Source organism: Zingiber officinale, chromosome 11B, assembly GCF_018446385.1.
Source record: "Zingiber officinale cultivar Zhangliang chromosome 11B, Zo_v1.1, whole genome shotgun sequence".
Taxonomy (NCBI): Eukaryota; Viridiplantae; Streptophyta; class Magnoliopsida; order Zingiberales; family Zingiberaceae; genus Zingiber; species Zingiber officinale.
This window is the reverse complement of record NC_056007.1, coordinates 85,593,069-85,614,653: the sequence shown is the minus strand read 5'-3', so window position 1 is coordinate 85,614,653 and position 21,585 is coordinate 85,593,069. Positions and strand designations below refer to the sequence as shown.

Genomic DNA, 21,585 nt, shown 5'->3' with positions numbered 1-21,585 from the left:
GACACCCTCTGCCCTCGTCCAGCCACGTGCCCTAGCCGGAAACCCACGGCCACCATCTCTCTCCGGTGGCCACAGCTTTGCATTCCTCAGCCCTAGCCACTGCCTACTTCTTGAAGTGGTGCCGACGCCGACTTCTTCTTCTCTGTGCCCCTGTTTCCCTTTGTGCTACACTGCCCTTCCAGCGCTGGATCTCAGCCTCGGGTTGCTGTGAAGTGCAGCCAGTGAGTAAGGTGATCAGACCCCCAAGGTGAGCCTTGATTTGGTCTTGCATGGTTGAGCATGTACACACTGTGAATTAGACGTTTGATTTGTCTAGGTGCTGATTTGAAAGGGCTGACTTGCTAGGCAACGGTTCCACCTCGCTCCGGATAGGATTATTGGCAGCAACTTCGTCTACTGTTCTGCAACAACGAATCTTCTCCGGCTGTGATTTGAGGTGAAAATGTGTTTTACATATGAATTGATACGTACCTAATTTGGTTATAGGATGATACATTGATGGCGGATCCTTGTTGTAGATTGAGTTGGTTTTAAATGAATCTAATGGAACGATTAGGGTTAAGACCATTAACCTTAGTCAATGGTTAGATTTAATTTTGGGTAGGCAATTGGTTATGTTAATTAGGGTTTTCCCTGATTTAGTTCGTGAATTTTATTAAGCTATTTAAATTCATTTGAATTGTAGCTAAATAAAATATATTTATATGTTCGACACAGGACTTTGATTCGGGACGGTATCTCGACGAGTATCTTGATTGCCGGAATGGACCTTTCTTTTATCGGAGGCGGGTACTTTTGACTTATTGTCTTTGATATGCATAGTAATGAAATTAACAAGTTGCATTAATTATGTTCCTCATTTGCTTCGGTTAATCACTACCCGATTACCTGTTACCTGCTTGATTGATTGTTTGTTTTGCATTTCGTGTTGTTATGTACCTGATTACACATGCTCATAGGGGTAGTGATATAACCATGTTTCACATGTTCAGGACCTAGGTTTGATACCTTATTGATCAGTATATCTTGATATGATTTATTCACTATGGTGCCCATTGTTATATGTTCAGAGGTTGGTTTAGTATATTACCATGCTTAGTGACATGCACCATTTGCATGATCGCATGCTGTGCGATAGATTGCTCCATTATTGTTGAGCACATTGACAGTTTCATCACTGTTCGGTGCTCCGTTGTGACGCTCATGGGTAGCGTGACACAGCGTGGTAGCACGTCAGTTTGGCTCTTCCGGTGCTCCGTTGGTCCGCTCATGGGTAGTGTGACGCAGCGTGTAGAACGTTAGAGATCCCTCCCCGTCACAGTGTACCGGGAGATGAGAGCATTGCGCTCCCCCATTTATGATTTGGGTAGGAGTATGTGTGTACTCCGACAACATCCCGTCCACTCGGTCACTCATCAGGAGTAGTGATGCAGAGTGCACGGTTGTCACAGCTCTACCAACTCGGTCCCACTTTTGTTATGAGTTGGCTGACTGGCGTCAGGGGTGACCATGACATTGGCATCATATGCATGATGCATTTATTGTTTGTGATTGTGTTTGCTGCATTTATATGCTGCATATTGTTTGGATACCTATGTTTGACATGCATACAGGTCTTCTATACCTTTCGGACTGTTTGTCCTTATACCGGGTCCTGGTTAGTACAGATTCTCTCCTGTCTACTTCGGTTTGCATTTATCTTTATTTTTATCAGGAGACTGTACGCATGATTAGTGCTAGGTGTTATTTCTTTACTTTGCATATTAATTATACCTGCTGAGTGTTGGACTCACCCCGCCTCCATTGTTGATATTTTCAGGTTGATGCTGTCAGGAGAGAGTTCCAGTTGCTGGTCCCTGCAGACCTCGAGGATATGATTGGTTTTCTTTTGGTTTCTTTTCTGTTCTAGACTGTTTTGAACTTGTTATGTTTTGGATTATTTTACTTATGGACATTGTATGGATTTTATTATGTCGATGGATTTGGATTTGGATTTATTCTACTACATGCCTGCTTGGACGGCAGAAGAGGTGAGTTCATCGGATTTGAGCTTTACGAGTGTAGTGGAGTAGGGTTGATTTCGAGTCAGGGTATTATCTTTCTGTTTACTTGTTATATAAACTGCGTGGAATGTGTGGTTGTATTTTTATTGTTTTTATTATTCCAGTCGCCTGTGGCTGAGGTATGTGAGGATGTAGAAAAGTTTCAGATTGTCCACCGTACAGGGGAGATGTTGCCGAAATTTTCTCGGACAGGGACGCCTCTGGGGCGTGACAATTTAGTGGTATCAGAGCGAGGTTATACGATCTTTTGTTTTCGTATTTTTGATGTTTGGGATAACCTGATACCAATTTATTTACTTGGTATCAGAGCGCCAAGTTTGGCGATACTTGTTGGATTTTTGTATTTTGGATTTTCGGGATTTATCTGATACCAATTTATTGGTATCAGAGCAGGTTATGGATACCTGCTTTTGGTGTTCTAGATTTTTGGATGTCTATTTCGGTTTGTACGGATTTCCGTTATGGTTATGTTTCGGACTTCCGTTTCGGATTTATATGGATTTCCGGCGATTTTCTCGTTCGGAATTTTGAGGTCAGAAGTTGGGGACTGGACAGCGATGGAACATCTCCAGACGGCAAATAGGTATGATGTTTATTTTATGATAGTTAGGACATCTATTAGCACTTTATCTTTATTACCTGTTTGGTTGTTGTAGCCATATTACATGTGATGGGTTAGCCACTGATCTTGGTCGACCCTAATAGAGATCAAGGATTATAGTCTCTGGTGATTTTTCATATCATACCATCAGTAGTTTTAGCTTCTGTTACTACTATTAGGAGATGGAGGCACATATCAGCCTCTGCTATTGTTAGCTGGGTAATGGATGATACCTATATATTCCTGTAGACTTAGCCAGTAGAGTTTTTATACTCGTATCTTTTGGATATTAGGGTATCCGATACGATGAAAATTGGTCATTTGAGAGTTATCATGTTTGATCATTGTTGAGAATGATTTGAGGTTGAGGGATATTGGGAGATCAGATATTGTGATGTGTTGATTTCTAATGATTTATGAGAGTAAATGTTATGTGGTTGTTTGATGATCTATTAGTGGATAACTATTTTGATGATCTATTATTTGGGTTGTTGTTGATGGTGACATAGTGAGTGTCATGTATGATATTCACATGTTTGATGTTTATAGTTGGTGATCAGATTATAAATTGGGTGCTAGAGAGTTTACGGTTGAGTGTGCTTATAAGATTTTAATAAATCTGGTTAGTTGTGATTAGTTAACAGGATGAAAAAAAAATTGGTTGATATTTACTTCCTCTGATATTGAACTATGTTGATAAATAATGATTTGATGTTTTGAATGTTAACTTGCTCTAATGGGAAGTAGAGACTTATTCATCTGATATTATGTGGGCTGATATTTTTGAGGATAAAAAATGAGAGTGTCTTGATGTTCTTGAATTCTGACTTTATCTTTTGGGTCGTATACCTTTATACATATGATTATTGTGGGTTTCTAGTAGATTATACCCGAGTGGTTAGACATACCTGTCTGATTGTTTATTGGAGGTATTTGTCAATTAAAAACTATGTTGTGGAATGTGCACATATGTTTGAGTGTTTTATTGGATGTATCTTATCGATCTAATCTGAGTTGTGATATGTGCAGATGTGTTGGGTGTAATATTTGAGGTATCTTGTTTATTATATGATTGTTTTGAGAGTATACTCGTGTCGATTATGATTTGTTGGAAGTATTACGTTGATTATACTCTTGGCATAGGTGTGCATATGTCATGTGAGTGTTGTTGAGGTGTATTGTTGATTATACCTATGTTGATATATGCACACGGGTTTGATAGGTATTGTTGGAGGTATCACACTGATTTATACCTGTGCTATGAGTGTGTTTGGTGTGTACAAATTGGAGGATTATGTCGATTATACATATGTTGTGTGTGCATGTGTACCAGGTGTATGGTGGGTAGCATCATGATGATTCTACCTATGTTGAATGTAGAATGCTGAGTGTCTACATTATGTTATTGGTTGTATAACCCTGTCAACTAATTCTCCTATTAGTGGGTGACCAACCCACTAGGATGATGATAGAGTTGACTATGGATTTGATTTGTTTACTAGGTTGTTTATACCTTTGGCTGCCTACAGTGATATGTGGTTGAGTGATCTCGTGCAGCCTCTAGTTGGATAGTTAGGTGCCTTGGACACTTATGGATCGTTTGTGGTGGAGTGGAGTTCCCACATATACATATTTCGGATTGCTTGTAGCGGAGCATTGCTCCTATATCTATTGCAGATACATGTTATAGATTATTTGTAGTGGAGTGTTACTCCTACATGTTGAGGATTTCTTGTGGTAGAGCGTTGCTCCCACATATGTGGTATTTTTTGTGATGGAGCGTTGCTCTCACACTGGAGGATCTATACTTAGATGATTTATATCGTTGGTGATCATATTTCAGACTTATTGTCGAGGATCTTATGGATTGTGAATGTCTGTGATACGGACATTATGTGTATTGGTTTTACCATTAGGGTTTGGGAAGCCTTAGGGGTTTTCAGAGACTTGATGATTTTGGTATTCCCAGGATGTTTGGATCGGTTTCCATTGTCTTTGTTGACGGTGTTGTGATCTATTTCGGATCCACGGTGAGTTACGCACTTCATCTTTGTATAGTTCTAAAGATGCTTCGATGGAAACGTCTAGATGTGAAGATCAGTAGTGCGTATTTTGATTGTCTTCTGTGAGATGTTTGAGACACACGGTCACCAGTAGGAGTATACCGTGGTTCCACAGGAGATCGAGGTTGTTACCGTTGGGAGTAGACGGAGTCTATAGAAGATGCTCGCAACTTCCTTTGTTTGGCTTGATATTTCCGAAGATACGTTGAGGGTTTCTCTCGGATAGCTATGTCACTGACACGCCTGACCTGGAAAGGCGTGAAGTTCACTTGGACTGAGGATGACAAGACCAGCTTCTAGGAGCTGAAGCGGAGACTAGTGTCGGCTTCGATTTTGAATTTTTACCTTCTGGAGAGGACGGATATGTCCTCTGCACCGATGCATCTATTCAGGGTTTGAGCGCTGTTCTGATGCAGCACGATATGGTAGTCTCCTATGCTTCTCGTCGATTGAAGGAACATGAGAAGAACTACCCTGTACATGATCTGGAGCAAGTCGTCATTATTTTTGCCATGAAGATTTGGCGATATTATTTATATGGCGTTACATTTGAGATTCTCACTGACCATAAGAGTCTCAAATATCTGTTTACTTGGAAGGAATTTAATCTCCGACAGAGGAGATGGATGGAGTTCCTGAAGGATTTTTGATTGTACCATTAGCTATCACCCGGGGATAGCTAATGTGGTTGCCGATGCGCTTAGCAGGAAGTCCGGAGGGACTTTAGCTTGCCACCGAGTTGTGGACACAGACTTGATTTAAGGTTTCTCCGGTTTGGGCCTTGAGGGGTAAGGACAGACAGAGCAGGGTACTCTGGTTACCATGGGTGCTCAGTCGTTGATCAGGACGAGGATACGAGAGCCCTAGGCTGCTGATCAGTATTTACAATTTATTTGCAGCCAGATAGCTTCCGGGCAGCAGACCGAGTTCACACGAGACGAGGAGGGTGTTATACACTTCCGAGGCAGATTGTGCGTACTTCAGTCTCATCCGGTCTTATAGGAGTTACTTCCGGAGGCTCATCGCTCATAGATTTGCTGTCCACCCAGGCGGTACCTGTATGTACCAAGATTTGAGCCATTCCTATTGGTGGAACGACATGAAGGAAGGCATCGCGGATTTTGTAGCTAGATGTCTTGTTTGTCAGCAGGTGAAGGCTGAGCACCAGAGACCTGCAGGATTACTTTAGCAGATTCCTATTCCTGGGTGGAAATGAAAACACATTACTATGGACTTTGTGGTAGGTTTGTCGAGGACACGACGAGACCATGACGCGATTTGGGTAATCGTTGATCGATTAACCAAATCCGCGTACTCGTTAGCGATCCGGAAGACTGATTTCCTGAATCGATTGGTAGATCAGTTTTGCCGGGAGATTATCAGATCACGTGGTATTCCGTTGACTATTATTTCGGATAGAGACCCCCGGTTCACGTCTCGTTTTTGACAAAGACTGCAGCAGACCTTGAGCACGCAACTCTGTTTCAGTACAACTTTCCATCCGCAGACAGATGGACCGTTAGAGCGGACTATTCAGACTTTAGAGGACCTGCTGAGGTCATGTGTTATGGATTTCGGAGGCAGTTGGGAGGACCATCTGCCGTTAGTAGAGTTTGCTTACAACAACAGCATTCATTCGGCTATCCAGACGGCACCGTTTGAGGCATTGTATGGTAAACCTTGTCGGACACCCGTCCTCTGGGATGAGGTTAGAGAGGCCCAATTGTTGGGACCTCATAGAGTTCAGCAGGATGCAGAGTTGGTCCGTACTATCAGACGGAGGATGTCAGAGGCGCAGGATCGCCAGAAGGGTTATGCTGATCGGAGACGCAGACCACTAGAGTTCTCTGTTGGCGACCATGTATTTCTGCGAGTTTCACCCACGAAAGGGGTGAAGAGATTTGGCCTCAGAGGTAAGCTAGCTCCGCGGTACATTGGCCCTTTCGAGATCTTGGAGAGGATCGGAGCGGTAGCTTACCGACTGGCACTACCACCGTCCCTGGCAGGCGTTCACGATGTGTTCCATGTGTCGATGCTGAGGAGATACGTGCCCGACCCGACGCATGTGCTGGCAGATATTCCAGTTCCAGTTCAGCCTGACATTACATATGAGGAGGTTCCGGTACGGATTCTCGACCGGAAAGAGCGTCAGTTGCGGAACAAGACTATCCGGCCGGTTAAAGTCGTATGGCAGCATCATTCGGACGAGGAGGCTACTTGGGAGCTCGAGGATACGATCCGAGTTCGATATCCCCACCTTTTCACTTGAGGTATGTGATTTATTCACCGTTCAGCAATTATACGCTTTACCTGTTGTTAGTGTTTGCTGACGGTAGATAATGAAATTTGGGGATCAAATTTTTATTAGTGGGGGAGAATGTAAAATACTGAAAATAGGCGAATATTAATAAGAGAATTTTCTGGAATTTTTGGAAATTTTTCGGGAAGTTTTCGGAGCTCGTATGGACGAGTTAACGGGGATAAAATTTGGGTTCCGGGAAAGCCTGTTTAGGCTACCCATTTAAGTGAGGAAAAGATTTATTTATTTATTTATTTTCTTTTTCTTATTTATTTTCTTTTCCTCCCTATACTGTGCGTGCCCGATTCTTTTCTCCGCGCGCCCTCTTCCCTTCTTCTTCCCGCGTTGCCGACTCCTAGCCCTAACCGGCGCCGACAATTTTTTTTCTCCACTGCCCGCACCGGCGCCCTCTCCGATCTCCTCACGGCGCCACCTTTTCCCTGTGCCCTAGCCGCTAGCCACCGAGACCTTTCTTCTTCCTCTTTCGAGCGCCGGAGCCGATCCCTAGCAGCGTCGCCGCCACTCCGACCCGACGCCATTGTCGCCGGCGACGCACGGAGCAGCGCCTCACCTCTGGTGCCCCAGCATCGACCACCACAGTGTAGCGAGCCCTGACGCTGATTTCCTCTCCTCCGACACCCTCTGCCCTCGTCCAGCCGCGTGCCCTAGCCGGAAACCCACGGCCACCATCTCTCTCCGGTGGCCACAGCTTTGCATTCCTCAGCCCTAGCCACTGCCTACTTCTTGAAGTGGTGCCGACGCTGACTTCTTCTTCTCTGTGCCCCTGTTTCCCTTTGTGCTACATTGCCCTTCCAGCGCTGGATCTCAGCCTCGGGTTGCTGTGAAGTGCAGCCAGTGAGTAAGGTGATCAGACCCCCAAGGTGAGCCTTGATTTGGTCTTGCATGGTTGAGTATGTACACACTGTGAATTAGACGTTTGATTTGTCTAGGTGCTGATTTGAAAGGGCTGACTTGCTAGGCAACGGTTCCACCTCGCTCCGGATAGGATTATTGGCAGCAACTTCGTCTACTGTGCTGCAACAACGAATCTTCTCCGGTTGTGATTTGAGGTGAAAATGTGTTTTATATATGAATTGATACGTACCTAATTTGGTTATAGGATGATACATTGATGGCGGATCCTTGTTGTAGATTGAGTTGGTTTTAAATGAATCTAATGGAACGATTAGGGTTAAGACCATTAACCTTAGTCAATGGTTAGATTTAATTTTGGGTAGGCAATTGATTATGTTAATTAGGGTTTTCCCTGATTTAGTTCGTGGATTTTATTAAGCTATTTAAATTCATTTGAATTGTAGCTAAATAAAATATATTTATATGTTCGACACAGGACTTTGATTCGGGACGGTATCTCGACGAGTATCTTGATTGCCGGAATGGACCTTTCTTTTATCGGAGGCGGGTACTTTTGACTTATTGTCTTTGATATGCATAGTAATGAAATTAACAAGTTGCATTAATTATGTTCCTCATTTGCTTCGGTTAATCACTACCCGATTACCTGTTACCTGCTTGATTGATTGTTTGTTTTGCATTTCGTGTTGTTATGTACCTGATTACACATGCTCATAGGGGTAGTGATATAACCATGTTTCACATGTTCAGGACCTAGGTTTGATACCTTATTGATCAGTATATCTTGATATGATTTATTCACTATGGTGCCCATTGTTATATGTCCAGAGGTTGGTTTAGTATATTACCCTGCTTAGTGACATGCACCATTTGCATGATCGCATGCTGTGCGATAGATTGCTCCATTATTGTTGAGCACATTGCTAGTTTCATCACTGTTCGGTGCTCCGTTGTGACGCTCATGGGTAGCGTGACACAGCGTGGTAGCACGTCAGTTTGGCTCTTCCGGTGCTCCGTTGGTCCGCTCATGGGTAGTGTGACGCAGCGTGTAGCACGTTAGAGATCCCTCCCCGTCATAGCGTACCGGGAGATGAGAGCATTGCGCTCCCCCATTTATGATTTGGGGTAGGAGTACGTGTGTACTCCGACAGCATCCCGTCCACTCGGTCACTCATCAGGGGTAGTGATGCAGAGTGCACGGTTGTCACAGCTCTACCCACTCGGTCCCACTTTTTTTATGAGTTGGCTAACTGGCGTCAGGGGTGACCATGACATTGGCATCATATGCATGATGCATTTATTGTTTGTGATTGTGTTTGCTGCATTTATATGCTGCATATTGTTTGGATACTTATGTTTGACATGCATACAGGTCTTCTATACCTTTTGGACTGTTTGTTCTTATACCGGGTCCTGGTTAGTACAGATTCTCTCCTGTCTACTTCGGTTTGCATTTATCTTTATTTTTATCAGGAGACTGTACGCATGATTAGTGCTAGGTGTTATTTCTTTACTTTGCATATCAATTGTACCTGCTGAGTGTTGGACTCACCCCGCCTCCATTGTTGATATTTTCAGGTTGATGCTGTCAGGAGAGAGTTCCAGTTGCTGGTCCCTGCAGACCTCGAGGATATGATTGGTTTTCTTTTGGTTTCTTTTCTGTTCTAGACTGTTTTGAACTTGTTATGTTTTGGATTATTTTACTTATGGACATTGTATGGATTTTATTATGTCGATGGATTTGGATTTGGATTTATTCTACTACATGCCTGCCTGGACGGCAGAAGAGGTGAGTTCATCGGATTTGAGCTTTACGAGTGTAGTGGAGTAGAGTTGATTTCGAGTCAGGGTATTATCTTTCTGTTTACTTGTTATATAAACTGCGTGGAATGTGTGGTTGTATTTTTATTGTTTTTATTATTCCAGCCGCCTGTGGCTGAGGTATGTGAGGATGTAGAAAAGTTTCAGATTGTCCACCGTACAGGGGAGATGTTGCCGAAATTTTCTCGGACAGGGACTCCTCTGGGGCGTGACAATTCAACTCTCCACTTCTTAGTATCAAGGCGCTCAATATATAGACGGTTGGCCCAAAAGTCGATTGAACTTAAGAGACGTTGCTCATTCTTCAAGCACAAGTCTCTTAGCATACGATCGGTCAGCCTTAGAGCCGGTCGGACTTAAGGGGCTTAGCGCTCTCCTTCTCAATGCCAAGATACACAAAACAACGATCAGGTATATAGGACCCAGCTCCCCGCATCTACAATATAACTCTCCATATATAGTTGGTCGGATTCAACATCGGTCAAGCATATAGGGCCCAACTCCTCGCTTCTACAATGCAACTCTCAACATATGGCCAGTTGGCCAAAGGACCAGTTGGACCTACAGGATCTAACTCCCCATTTTTTATGTGCAGGTCTCCTAACCGAAGTCGGTTGGGGACAAGGCCGGTCGGATTGTCTTTAGGAGACAACATTGTCAAAAAATAACAACTACTTGTCAGGGAATATTCTGCTACCATAACATATTCCGGTTGACCGAGCCTAATTCTAATTGTTTTGTTCCGAAGCAAAGTTATCCACGGAGGCCGGTTCGTCCTATTCAGATATTCACGACCAAGAGGTATTGGATTCTCTTTCGGATAGGCCCTGAAAGGAGAAGGAAGGTTGGAATGCCAACAGACGTCTGTCTATTCTCTAATTCACCCGCCCCGATCCGTTTTGGGAACGTCCAGTGCCAAAGTCACTGAATGGGTAAGTCGCCAATCCCTAAAATGGACTATGTAATGTACTTTATCTGCTGAGTTATAGGTACTGGTGGGTATTTTACCAGAGGTTTTTATCAATCTACCCTTGTGTGATTCCTCTTGAATCATATACTCGGGGGTGGGTGCGGGGCGGACGATTTCTAAACGAACTCCTCATTCATTAGATGGAGAAGATCGTCAAAATTTCGTAATCCCCTGCCGAACCTATTCCAATAGCTCGGACTCGGATCGTGGGGATTGCCGGAATACTTCGTATCAATAGATAGGTATATCAATATTGATTAGATCCGAAATCTGTTATTGAATTGCTCATTGAATGAGTGATAACCATGATTTAGCTATATTATTTTGATTCATAATGCATATTTTTGATGGTCTATTCATACCTTAAACTCACATATACATTACATTTTGTAATTGCATTTGATTTTGGACTTAATTGCAAATTAGCTTATTTTCATGGTATTTGGTGCTAATATTTGATTCTTATTTTGTAGGCATCAAAAGGGTCTTGGACCCGATCAGATTGGACCACATTTGGGCTCAAATCTAGGGCTAAACGAAGCAATCAAGCCTTGAAGTGTTTTGGACCATTCATTGAAGATCAAGCAGATCTGGGCCATCCGTTGAAGATCCGACTCATCCAACCTAATGAGGAGTAGATCTGGACCATAGAGGAATATCAGTACTGTTGGATCATATTTTGGGCTATTTTCACCGTTGATTGAGTCTTGATCATTCTCAGCCGTCCGATCAGTTTTGAGGAGGTTTAAAAGCTTCGTGAGGAGCTACAGTGCAGCTGGGCTCGGTCGCGATTTTTGCTACAGTAGCTTCGTCTTCTCCTCCACAGCGCCGAGTTCCCATTCCCTCATTCCAGATCCGTGAGCAAATTTTCTTCGTCTCCGGTGATCTACTAGCTTCCGGTGTTCATCGTCTGAGTTTAGATCACGAACGAGGGTGTTTTCCAGTCCGTGAGCTCGTTTATGTTTCACTGTCCGCGATCCAAGCAGAGGGCGTTTCCCATGCTTTGCGATTTCATCAGCCACCGGAGCTCGAAGGGCGGTTCCCAGAAGCATCCGGATTTCCTTCCATCTCCATTCCATCTGCTGAACTCGAGCTGATCTGATCAATTGGCCGAACGACGCAAATTTCCAGAGATGAGCTACTGATCTTGGTGCGATGTTAACTCCAGCCGATTATGAGCTCGAAGGGCGTTTCCCAGAGGCTGTGAGGAGTCGGTTGGATTAGTTGTGAGCTTGTTCCTCGCTGGTGGTCACCCGAAGGGTGTTTCTCAGAGGTGCTCTGTTCTTTCGGGCAGAATGAAGAACTTTAGCTACGGTTTTGGTTTGGGGAATGATAGGGTGTATGCTTTCTTTAATTTTGTCTTTTGATTTGTTCTAAAATCTGCTCAGATCCTCAGATCTGATTCATTTCTTTGTCTGTAGTCTTTTCCTTGATATTTCTTCTTTATTTCATGTCATCTGCAATTACGTTTCTGAAATTTTATTTGCAATTCTGATTTCTTTGAATTACTGCAATACGAATCATGTTTTACCACTAGATTAGTTTGCTAACCAGTTTGGGCTTTGAATTAGAGTTCTGACTCACATTAGTTGTTTAGTTTTGGTCATTTAATTAGCTAATCTTGCTCTTTGTATTGAATCTAATATTGTTGTAATGAGGTTTAACTTGTGAATGCTTAATTGGAGGAATTGGTTGTTTACCTCTATTTAATATTTTCGTGAATGAGCTTTAGAGTGTAATTGTTGGATTAGATTGCAATTGAGGATTGAATGCTAATTCAGTTTCTAAAAGTAGTTGAGTTGAGTTTAATTACTTCTGTAATTGTAGTTGAAGAGATTGATTCATTAACATGCACACACATTCTATTGAAACAATTCTAGGATTTTCACACACTTACTAGTTGCCCTTGGAAAAAAAATACGACTTGGGACTCGTTGCTACAAAGCTTGTATTAATTTTAATGAGTTTCAATTTTAATTAATTTGATGTGCCATGTGACATGAAAATGGCTAACACCAATGAGCATTCTCAATATTATGCCTTGAAGAGGACTCGAACCTTCACGCTCTTTAGCACGCGATTTTGAGTCTCGCGTGTCTACCATTTCACCATCAAAGCATCTTGAAAGTGGTCGTATAACTTCCATAACATATACATGCAACGGAACCTTCCTCTGAAGGTGGTCGTATAACTTTCATTGCTTGGCTGTTCTACAAAAGGATGTCCACATATCTCCACAATGTATCTCCACAATGACATGATATTGTCTACTTTGGGCCTAGGTCTTCATGATTTTACTCTTGTTCTCTTCCCAAAAGGCCTCGTGTCGATGGAGATAACTTATATCCTTTTAAACCCATGATCTTTTCCAAATCTTACCAATGTGGACTTTGATTGAATCCCAACACTGGCATTACTTGACATATTCTGATATCAAACGTCCTCAGCCGTCTCATTAGGGTGGAAGTTATGAAAGACGGTTCATATACATGTAACGGAATCTTCCTCGAATAATGGTTGTATATATTTCATTACTCGACATATTCTGACACTAGACATTCTCTAACGCCTCATGATTATGGAGTTTCTGAGGGCTAGTATAAAAAGGAGTTCTCTTCGTTGACCTAGTACGTTTTACTACATGTTTTTACATGCACGTATCTACGCTACTATTCATTCTCTTCTTCACTTTTCACTTGATTACTGGTTTGACTTAGCATCAGAGTGCCTGTTGTGGAGAAGGGTAAGGTATCAGTATATTCACCCCATGCACAAGGGGAAGGAGACTGTTGTGGAGAAGGGTAAGAAGCCCAGAAGGCTGCTGCCAATGATTCTGCTCTCACTGACGTTGCAGGAGAAGATGAAGAAGGGGAGGAAGATAATGAAGAAGATGAGGACGACGCGATGGAAGAAGAACTATCAACAGCTGAATCTGAGAACATGGAGAGTGATGATGATGCCAATCAGTCTGCAAGACAATGACATGCAGTTGAAGCAGGAACGCCTTGACTTGCAAATTATAGCAGGCCTGTTGGTGCACACTGAACATGCACTCAGTTTATATTGGAATAAGAAGATTTGAGAATGAGTTAATCAGAGATCAGAGGAACTTGGGCATGCTTTTTTGACAATAACCAGCTTAAGCTGCATGAAAATGATGCTAAGGAAGGGAATTCTTATGCTTGCCATTCAAATTCGAAGAGATAACAGCCCAATTGTTTGGGGCACACTGATACTGTTTTTATCTTCGCATGTGGCTGCCTATTTAGTTGACATTCTTCTTTGTTAGGAGTATTGATGCTATAACTTGTTATTTAACTGCTGTGTATTCTTCTAGTGCAAGATTATAATGAGACTTTCAGTCGATCCATGTGCCAATTTAGTTTCTGGTTGTGATTCTCAAAATCAGTTGAACTCTATACATCAGCAGAAAATAGGAACGTATTTTGGATTTTATCTAATTTCTACCAACTTCTTTAATGTTAACCTGTGCTTTGAGGTGATCTTATTTTCTCTGCATAGGCCTAATAATCGTTAAGGGAACCTCAGTAAAGCTGCTAAGAACGAATAACCTTCATGACTGAAAACCTTTACATTGGCCGACCATTTATAACTTGCCCCAGAAACTGCTAATTCCTCTTAATAATCCTTCACTATGTTTGTTAAATTCCATCTGTTTTAACAAGGGACTTGATGTTCATGGAGGAAAGATGTCACTTGCTGTATCTACTATAAACTATATTTTTATGACTATGTTTATCCCACTTATGGCTACATACAAATTAATATTTGATCCTTCTCAGCGAGGGAACCCAACAATAGACTTCAGATTCATGTAAAATGAATACAATTGCACTTTATGAGTCTTATGTTATGGTTTTTAGATTTTGAATTTGACCGTGAAATATTTTTTGTCAAAAGTGTTTCATGTGCACCAATTGATTGTCTAGTTAATTGGTTGGTCTTAGATGCTTTGGATTTATGTCAAATGAGTGTTGTTGTATATGTTCATTAATTTTTGATATACAACAAATACTTTTTGCCAACAGTCTCCAAATAGGTTCACCAAATACTTTTTGCCAACAGTCTCCAAATAGGTTCACCAAATACTTTTTGCCAAAGTGCTCAACGACTTAGAGATTTTGGATTCGTGCTAAACTTGATTGTATTCCTTGGTTTTCCTAAGTCTGTTGTTATTGCATGTTTATTTACTTTTTGGAATTTGAGTCATATAGGTTCATCAAATATTTTTGGCTAAGATAGTTATCGGTTATCAGTCAACTAGTCAATTGATTTGATGATAACTTTAGAAATCTTAGGTTCTATAGGATCACTAAAACTTTTGGTCAAACGTATTTAACGATCCTAAAATTTGCAAATTTATGCTAGTCGAGTAATATTGTACTTTTAAAGTTATGTGAGTTTGTCTGTATATGTTTATTTTTTCTTACATTGAGCTTTTTAAGATTATCAAATATTTTGACTAAAAATGCTTATGATTATCAATTGGATCAATCGACTCGATGTGATTCTAATCGATTACTCATCATTAAACATTTTTAGTCAAAAATACTTAGCAATACTATTTTTTTAAAAAAATTTATGTTAAATGGATACTATTATACTCTTGGATTTCTGGAATATTTTTCTCTCTTTACATTTCAAATTTTATCACCGCCAAACACTTTTTATTAGAAATATTTAATGACTCCAAAGATCTCAAATTTATGTTTGGATCCTCTTTATTTCTTATTATTTTTTTATTTTAAACCCATTGTCAATTAGTTTGTATTGATCACTTAGATTTGATGGCCACCTATATATGTTTATTTTTGTTTAGGCACATAGCTTTGTTTATTTTTTTTTAGGAAGAACACAGCTGCTATATTTATTAAATGTGAAATCGTCACATCAGCGGTCCCCTAGAGTCGGTCCCATGGATATGGAGAGAGGTAAATATAGATATACAGCTGAAAGCGCATAGTCGGGACGTTAACCCCACGCAATGACACCCCGAGGATCAAACTCTGAATCTTTCGACCATGAAATCATGTGTCCTCAACTGTGCTACGTCCCGAGGACACAACTGCTATATTTATTAATCATATGGTATGTAGATAAGATCATTTGGTCGATTTAAAATTTTGCTGTTTGTGTCGAAATAATGCTTTTTTTTACTCATAACAATCCACAATTCTAATTACTCAATCACTTTTGTTAAGGCCTAAGAAAAGAAAACAATTCTAAAAAAAAAGCAAGATGAGAAAAAGAAGAAAAAGGAATGGTAGATTATATAAGTTCGTGGTAGCGGTTGTCTTATACAATCTTATGCGACTGTAAACAAGACCTTTTGCGACTGTGAGGTTGTGGCTGCAAGTGAAATCGTCCAAAATGCGAGTTCGCTCATGGACCGTGAGGAGTGAGGCCACCCTCGAAGAGGTCGTTTACGGCCATGAACAATCTTGTGAAAAAAAAAGAAGAAAATTCGTTTCATTTAATTTCATATAGATAAAATTATATCAAAAACCTTTCATTTATTATTTTATGTCTAAACAGATAAAGAATATGCAATTTAATCTTTTCTTTCTCAACCACATCTAAATAAACAAGGCATAAACAGAATTGTTTTTAGGACGAGCAAATTGTCATCTACACTTCGTGTAAAAAAGTCAATTCCTCTATTTCTTAATTCAGAAATGGCGTAAGGAATAATGGTTCTTTTAAAGTCAACGGAATAGCAATCTTTTTTTGTTGCGCATTCTCCCTTGTGAATTGCGGATCGGCTTCGTGAAATAGGTTTCTGTTCTTTTTCTTCTTCTCAAAAATACATCCAATGGAGGGTGCAGCAGCACTGGCAGTCGGAGGATGGCTAGCGCAGCCTGTCATCAAGATGCTTGTCGACAGTGTGTGGACATCGTCGCTGAGAGGAAAGCTGCATGGCCTTCAGGACGCTGACTTGCAAAAGCTACAAAGATCGCTGCTTAACATCCACACGATCGTCGACAAGGCAGCGATGAGATGGAGCAGGGACGCAAGGTTAGTCGAGATGATGAAGCAACTCCAAGATGCCGCTTACGACGCCGAAGACTTCCTCGATGAACTGAGGTTTCATGGCATGAAGCAAAAGATTAAAGAAGAGGCAAGTCACAAGGTCCTTAAACAATTTTCTAGAGCTATTAGGAACGCCAAAACTAAATTGTTCAGTGACTCTGTCAAAAGACTGAACAAGATTCAGAAAACGTTGGATGATATTTATGCTGACATGAAGGAAATGTGCCAGTCATTACAAGTGGATGCATCTGATGGGCAATATCAATCTGATTTGGCGTCGGACACACGAGAAACAAGCTCTTTCTTGATCAGCAAAGTGTTTGGCAGAGAGGAAGAGCAAAAGAGAATAATAGAGCAATTACTAAGATCAACAGACGAGTCAGCATCCGCAAGTGACAACGGCAGCAGCTTCTCGGTCATACCTCTTGTCGGAATTGGAGGTGTTGGGAAGACTACTCTGGCTCAGCTTGTTTACAAAGACGAAGAGATTCAGAACCATTTCGCCCTCAAGATTTGGATTTGTGTGTCCGAGAATTTTAATGTGCAAAGACTCACCAAGGAGATGATCGAGTCTGTAACCGAGACTGAACATGCTTCACAAATGAAGTTAGATGTTCTCCAAAACATTCTAAAAAGGGAAATTGCATCTAAGATGATTCTGTTAGTCCTCGACGATGTCTGGAATGAAGACAAGGAGGAGTGGAGAAAATTGTGTGCACCATTCATGTATGCTGCTGCAGGAAGCAAGGTCATAGTGACAACTCGGAGCAAGAGCATTGCTGACAAAATTGGTACGGTGGAGGCGATTGTTCTTGGCAGTTTAGATGAAATATCTTATTGGGAGCTGTTCAAGCAATGCGCATTTGGTTCTTCCAAACCTGAGGAGCACCCAGAACTTGCGGACATCGGGAGAAGTATAGCTTTGAAGTTGAAGGGCTTGCCACTAGCAGCAAAAACAGTAGGAAACTTATTAGGATCCAACATGAACCCACGCCACTGGAGAAGTATAATGAAGAGCGAGATATGGGAATTGCAACAGAATAAAAATGATATTATTCCAGTCCTACAACTGAGCTATCAATATCTTAATCCACCTCTCAAGCGATGTTTTGCCTTCTGTTCTCTCTTTCAAAAGAATTACATGTTTTCTGAAATTGAATTAACAAGAATGTGGATGGCCGAAGGGTTCGTTGTAGCTCAAGGAAATCAGAGGATGGAAGACGTAGCAAGTAAGTACTTTCATGAGTTGGTCAACATGTCTTTGTTTCAACAAGAAGCAACATTTGGGAGGCATTATTACGTGATGCATGACCTCATACATGATCTAACACAGTTGGTTTCTGTGGACGAAACAAGTAGGATGGATAATGGCAAGTCCAATAAGATATCAACTACCCTCCGTCATCTAGCAGTTGAAACAAAGTTAGTAGAGACAAAAGATTTGAGGTCTAGATTCAAGAAATTGCATTCTCTATTCTGCCAACATCTTAAGTCACCATCCGTTAACTTTATTGAAAAATTAAGAAGCATTCGTGTATTGGTTTTGTATGATTGTGGCTTGCAGATGCTGCCTACGAGTGTTGGTGAATTGGTACATCTCCGGTACTTGGACATTTCTTACAATAAAATAAAAAAATTGCCTGAATCACTGTGTGAACTCTACAATTTGCAAACACTGGAAGCAAGCTGCAACTCACTAATCTCTCTTCCAGAAGATATAAGTCAGCTGATTAACTTGAGGCATCTTGATGTTGAAAATGAAATAGTTGTAAAGATAAAAATGATAGGGAGGCTAACCTCTCTGCAAGAATTGTCTGAACTCCAAGTGCGAAAGGAAGTTGGATTCATGATCACAGAGCTAAGTGGTTTGCAGCAGCTTCATGGAAAACTCAAAATTACTAATTTGGAGAATGTTGAAAGTAAAGAAGAGGCTGAAAAGGCTCAAATGAAGTACAAAGAGTACCTTGATGCGCTAGAGTTGGAATGGGGATTTGATCCCGAGTTGGAGAACAAGTTAGTTGCCGTGGAGGAGGTACTTGAAGGACTCCAACCACATGAGTCACTAAAACGATTAGATATCAGGAGGTATTGTGGTGCCAGATCACCCAGCTGGATGAAAAAGGAGGAGTTATCCGACTTGGAAAGACTTGAGTTGAGTTACTGTGAGAGTTGGAAAGATATTTCCTGCACTGCATTGCTGCCGCACCTCAAGGTCTTCAACATAGAGGGCATGTGGTTCTTGAAATCATGTTTTGAGGTATGTGGCTCTAGAGAGAGCAAACTATTTCCTATGCTAGAAGAGCTACAGATGTGGAACATGAATGCATCGGAAGAATTACCCAATCTTGGACGATTTCCTTGTCTGAGGGTTGTTCGAATGATAGAAATAAAATCATTGAAACACATAGATTTTACGGCATCCGGTGCCATAGAAAATTCCTTGTTTCCTATGCTAGAAGAGTTGGAGTTGAGAGACATGCATGCGTTGGAAGATATCTCCACTCTAGGGCATTTTCCACATCTCAGGGTTCTTCTCATGATAGGAATGCCGTTGTTGAGAGACATTGATTTTGCAGCATCCGGTGCCATAGAAAATTCCTTGTTTCCTATGCTAGAAGAGTTGGAGTTGATGCACATGGATGTGCTGGAAGAGTTCTCTTATTTAGGACATTTTCCACGTCTCAGGATTCTTCGCATGATAGGAATGCAGTTGTTGAGACACATTGGTTTTGCATCAGTTCATGCTACAGAAAATGATCTGTTCCCTGTGCTAGAAGTGCTGGAACTGATGGACTTGCCAGTTTTAGAGGAGCTCCCTTATTTTGGTTCACTTCCATGTCTCAAGTCTCTATGCATGTGTGGGATGTCTATGTTAAAACATATTGATTTTTCTTTCTATGGTGCTACAGAAAATGTACTACTTCCAAGGGTAGAGACGCTAGTACTGCGTGATTTGGAGGCACTCGAGGAGCTTCCTAGTAATCTTGGACGACTTCCATGTCTTAAGCTTCTTGACATTGTAAATATATCTGCAGTAAAACAGATAGATCATGGGTTCTTTAGCACTGAAGCTATATACAAGTGTTTTCTTAGCTTGGAAAGTTTCTCGATCAGCAACATGCCGGCATGTGAAGGGTGGTGTTGGATTGACGGCAGCGAGCTATTTCCAAGCTTACAAAGACTTGTAATCTATGGATGCCCTAAGCTCGAGAGGTTACCTCCTCTCCCACCTTCACTTACACATTTAACACTAGAAGAAGTTGGGTTAACAGAGCTATCAAATGGAAGCGGAGGCAATCAAACGACATCATCTCTCTCAGACTTACGAATCAGTGAGTGCAACAATTTGACAAGCTTAGAAGAAGGGTTGTTGTCGCAGAATATATCAAATATTGAAGACATTTATGTAGAAGGATGTAACAAACTCATGCGGATGCCTCTCAAGAGATTTGAAAACTTCACTTCGCTCAAGGAATTACAGATAAAAGCTTGTCCCAAGCTTAGCCTGACACTAGAAGAGGAAGCCGCCCTCCTTCCTCCATCAATCAAAATTTTAAAATTGGACGACTGTGGCGATCTTGACAAATTGTTGCTTGGCAACCTCTACAATTTGACCTCACTCACTGAATTTGAAATTGCCAACTGCCGCCACGTACAATCTCTTCCAAGAGGACTTTTTCTCTGCTTGAGCCGGCTTGAGCGTTTAACTATTACCGATTGCCATGAGTTGAGACTAGTAGAGGGGTTGGAAGGTTCAAGGTCTCTCTGGCGGTTGGTGATCAGAAGATGTCCCAATCTTTCATCTAATCCAGTTGAGCAAGGAGGGGAAGGCTTTTTGCACCAACTTCGTTCTTATGAGATTGATTGATTACACTTTTATTTCCATGAGTATTTTCTTGATTAATGTAATGCATGTAATGTGTGCTTAAGAATTAGACTTCTTGTTAGACACAACTTTTGCTTCTTGGTTTTTTTCTTGATCATTCATAAATTGTTGTATCTCTCACGTTACATAAGTTGATCATAGGATTCTGAAAAAAGGTTTAATTTATGCATTTTTTAATTCGTTAAATAAATTGTCTATTTAATTATTTGAGATCCATTGTATTAATATAATCAAGAACCATATAAATAATAAAGCTTTAAAATTTCAATTTTTGGCTTTGAAAAGGATTTTTTTTTTAAAAAACTAGAAATATGAAGTTTTTATAACATATTTATTTCTTTTAAAAAGTAATTTTCCACTATATTAAATTGTTTTTAACATTCAGATTTTAATATAAAATGTGTATGTGGTTTACTGAATATTTTTTCATCAGTCTAAATTGTATTTAAATTAGAATCTAAATTGAAATTTAAGTTTCAATTGCGTATAAAATTTGAAAAATTAAGATTTCCTCATTTATAATAATAATAATAATAAATCTAGTTAGCCCTGGGTGACTAGCCTGATTTTACAGAATTTTTTCACTAGTCATGGAAAATTAGGAAGCACTTGCAACGGACTATCAAAAAGTCTAGCATCATTTAATTGTATGCCCCATTTGAAAAAAAAATTATGGTAAATTCGTAAAGATTTCCTCATTTTTATGATTGTTTAGTAAATAGCCGATTAATTATAATTGGATTTATTGAAGAGATTTAATCTTAAATTGCCCTTATTATTAATAAAACATTCATTTTATATTCAATGTAATATAAAAAACATTATCACCAATATTATGTCTTATTATTATAATATATTTCAAGGATGCTATATTAATCATGGATTTATTTCCAACTGGTACATATTGCAACCTGTAGATATTTGACCTTCTACTAGATGTTACAATAATTAGTTA

The 21,585-nt window shown here is 40.6% G+C and overlaps 2 protein-coding genes across 2 annotated transcripts in view; both read left to right on the top strand.

Annotated features, from left to right (window-relative positions):
- The window catches only part of LOC122033371 (putative disease resistance RPP13-like protein 1), a 201,634-nt gene that overhangs the window by 36,210 nt on the left and 143,839 nt on the right, over nt 1–21,585 (top strand). The gene's annotated exons all lie outside the window — the stretch shown is intronic.
- LOC122034132 (putative disease resistance protein RGA1) lies at nt 16,527–20,612 on the top strand. The gene has a single exon (XM_042593256.1). The coding sequence runs from the start codon at nt 16,527–16,529 to the stop codon at nt 20,610–20,612; it is 4,086 nt and encodes a 1,361-aa protein (XP_042449190.1).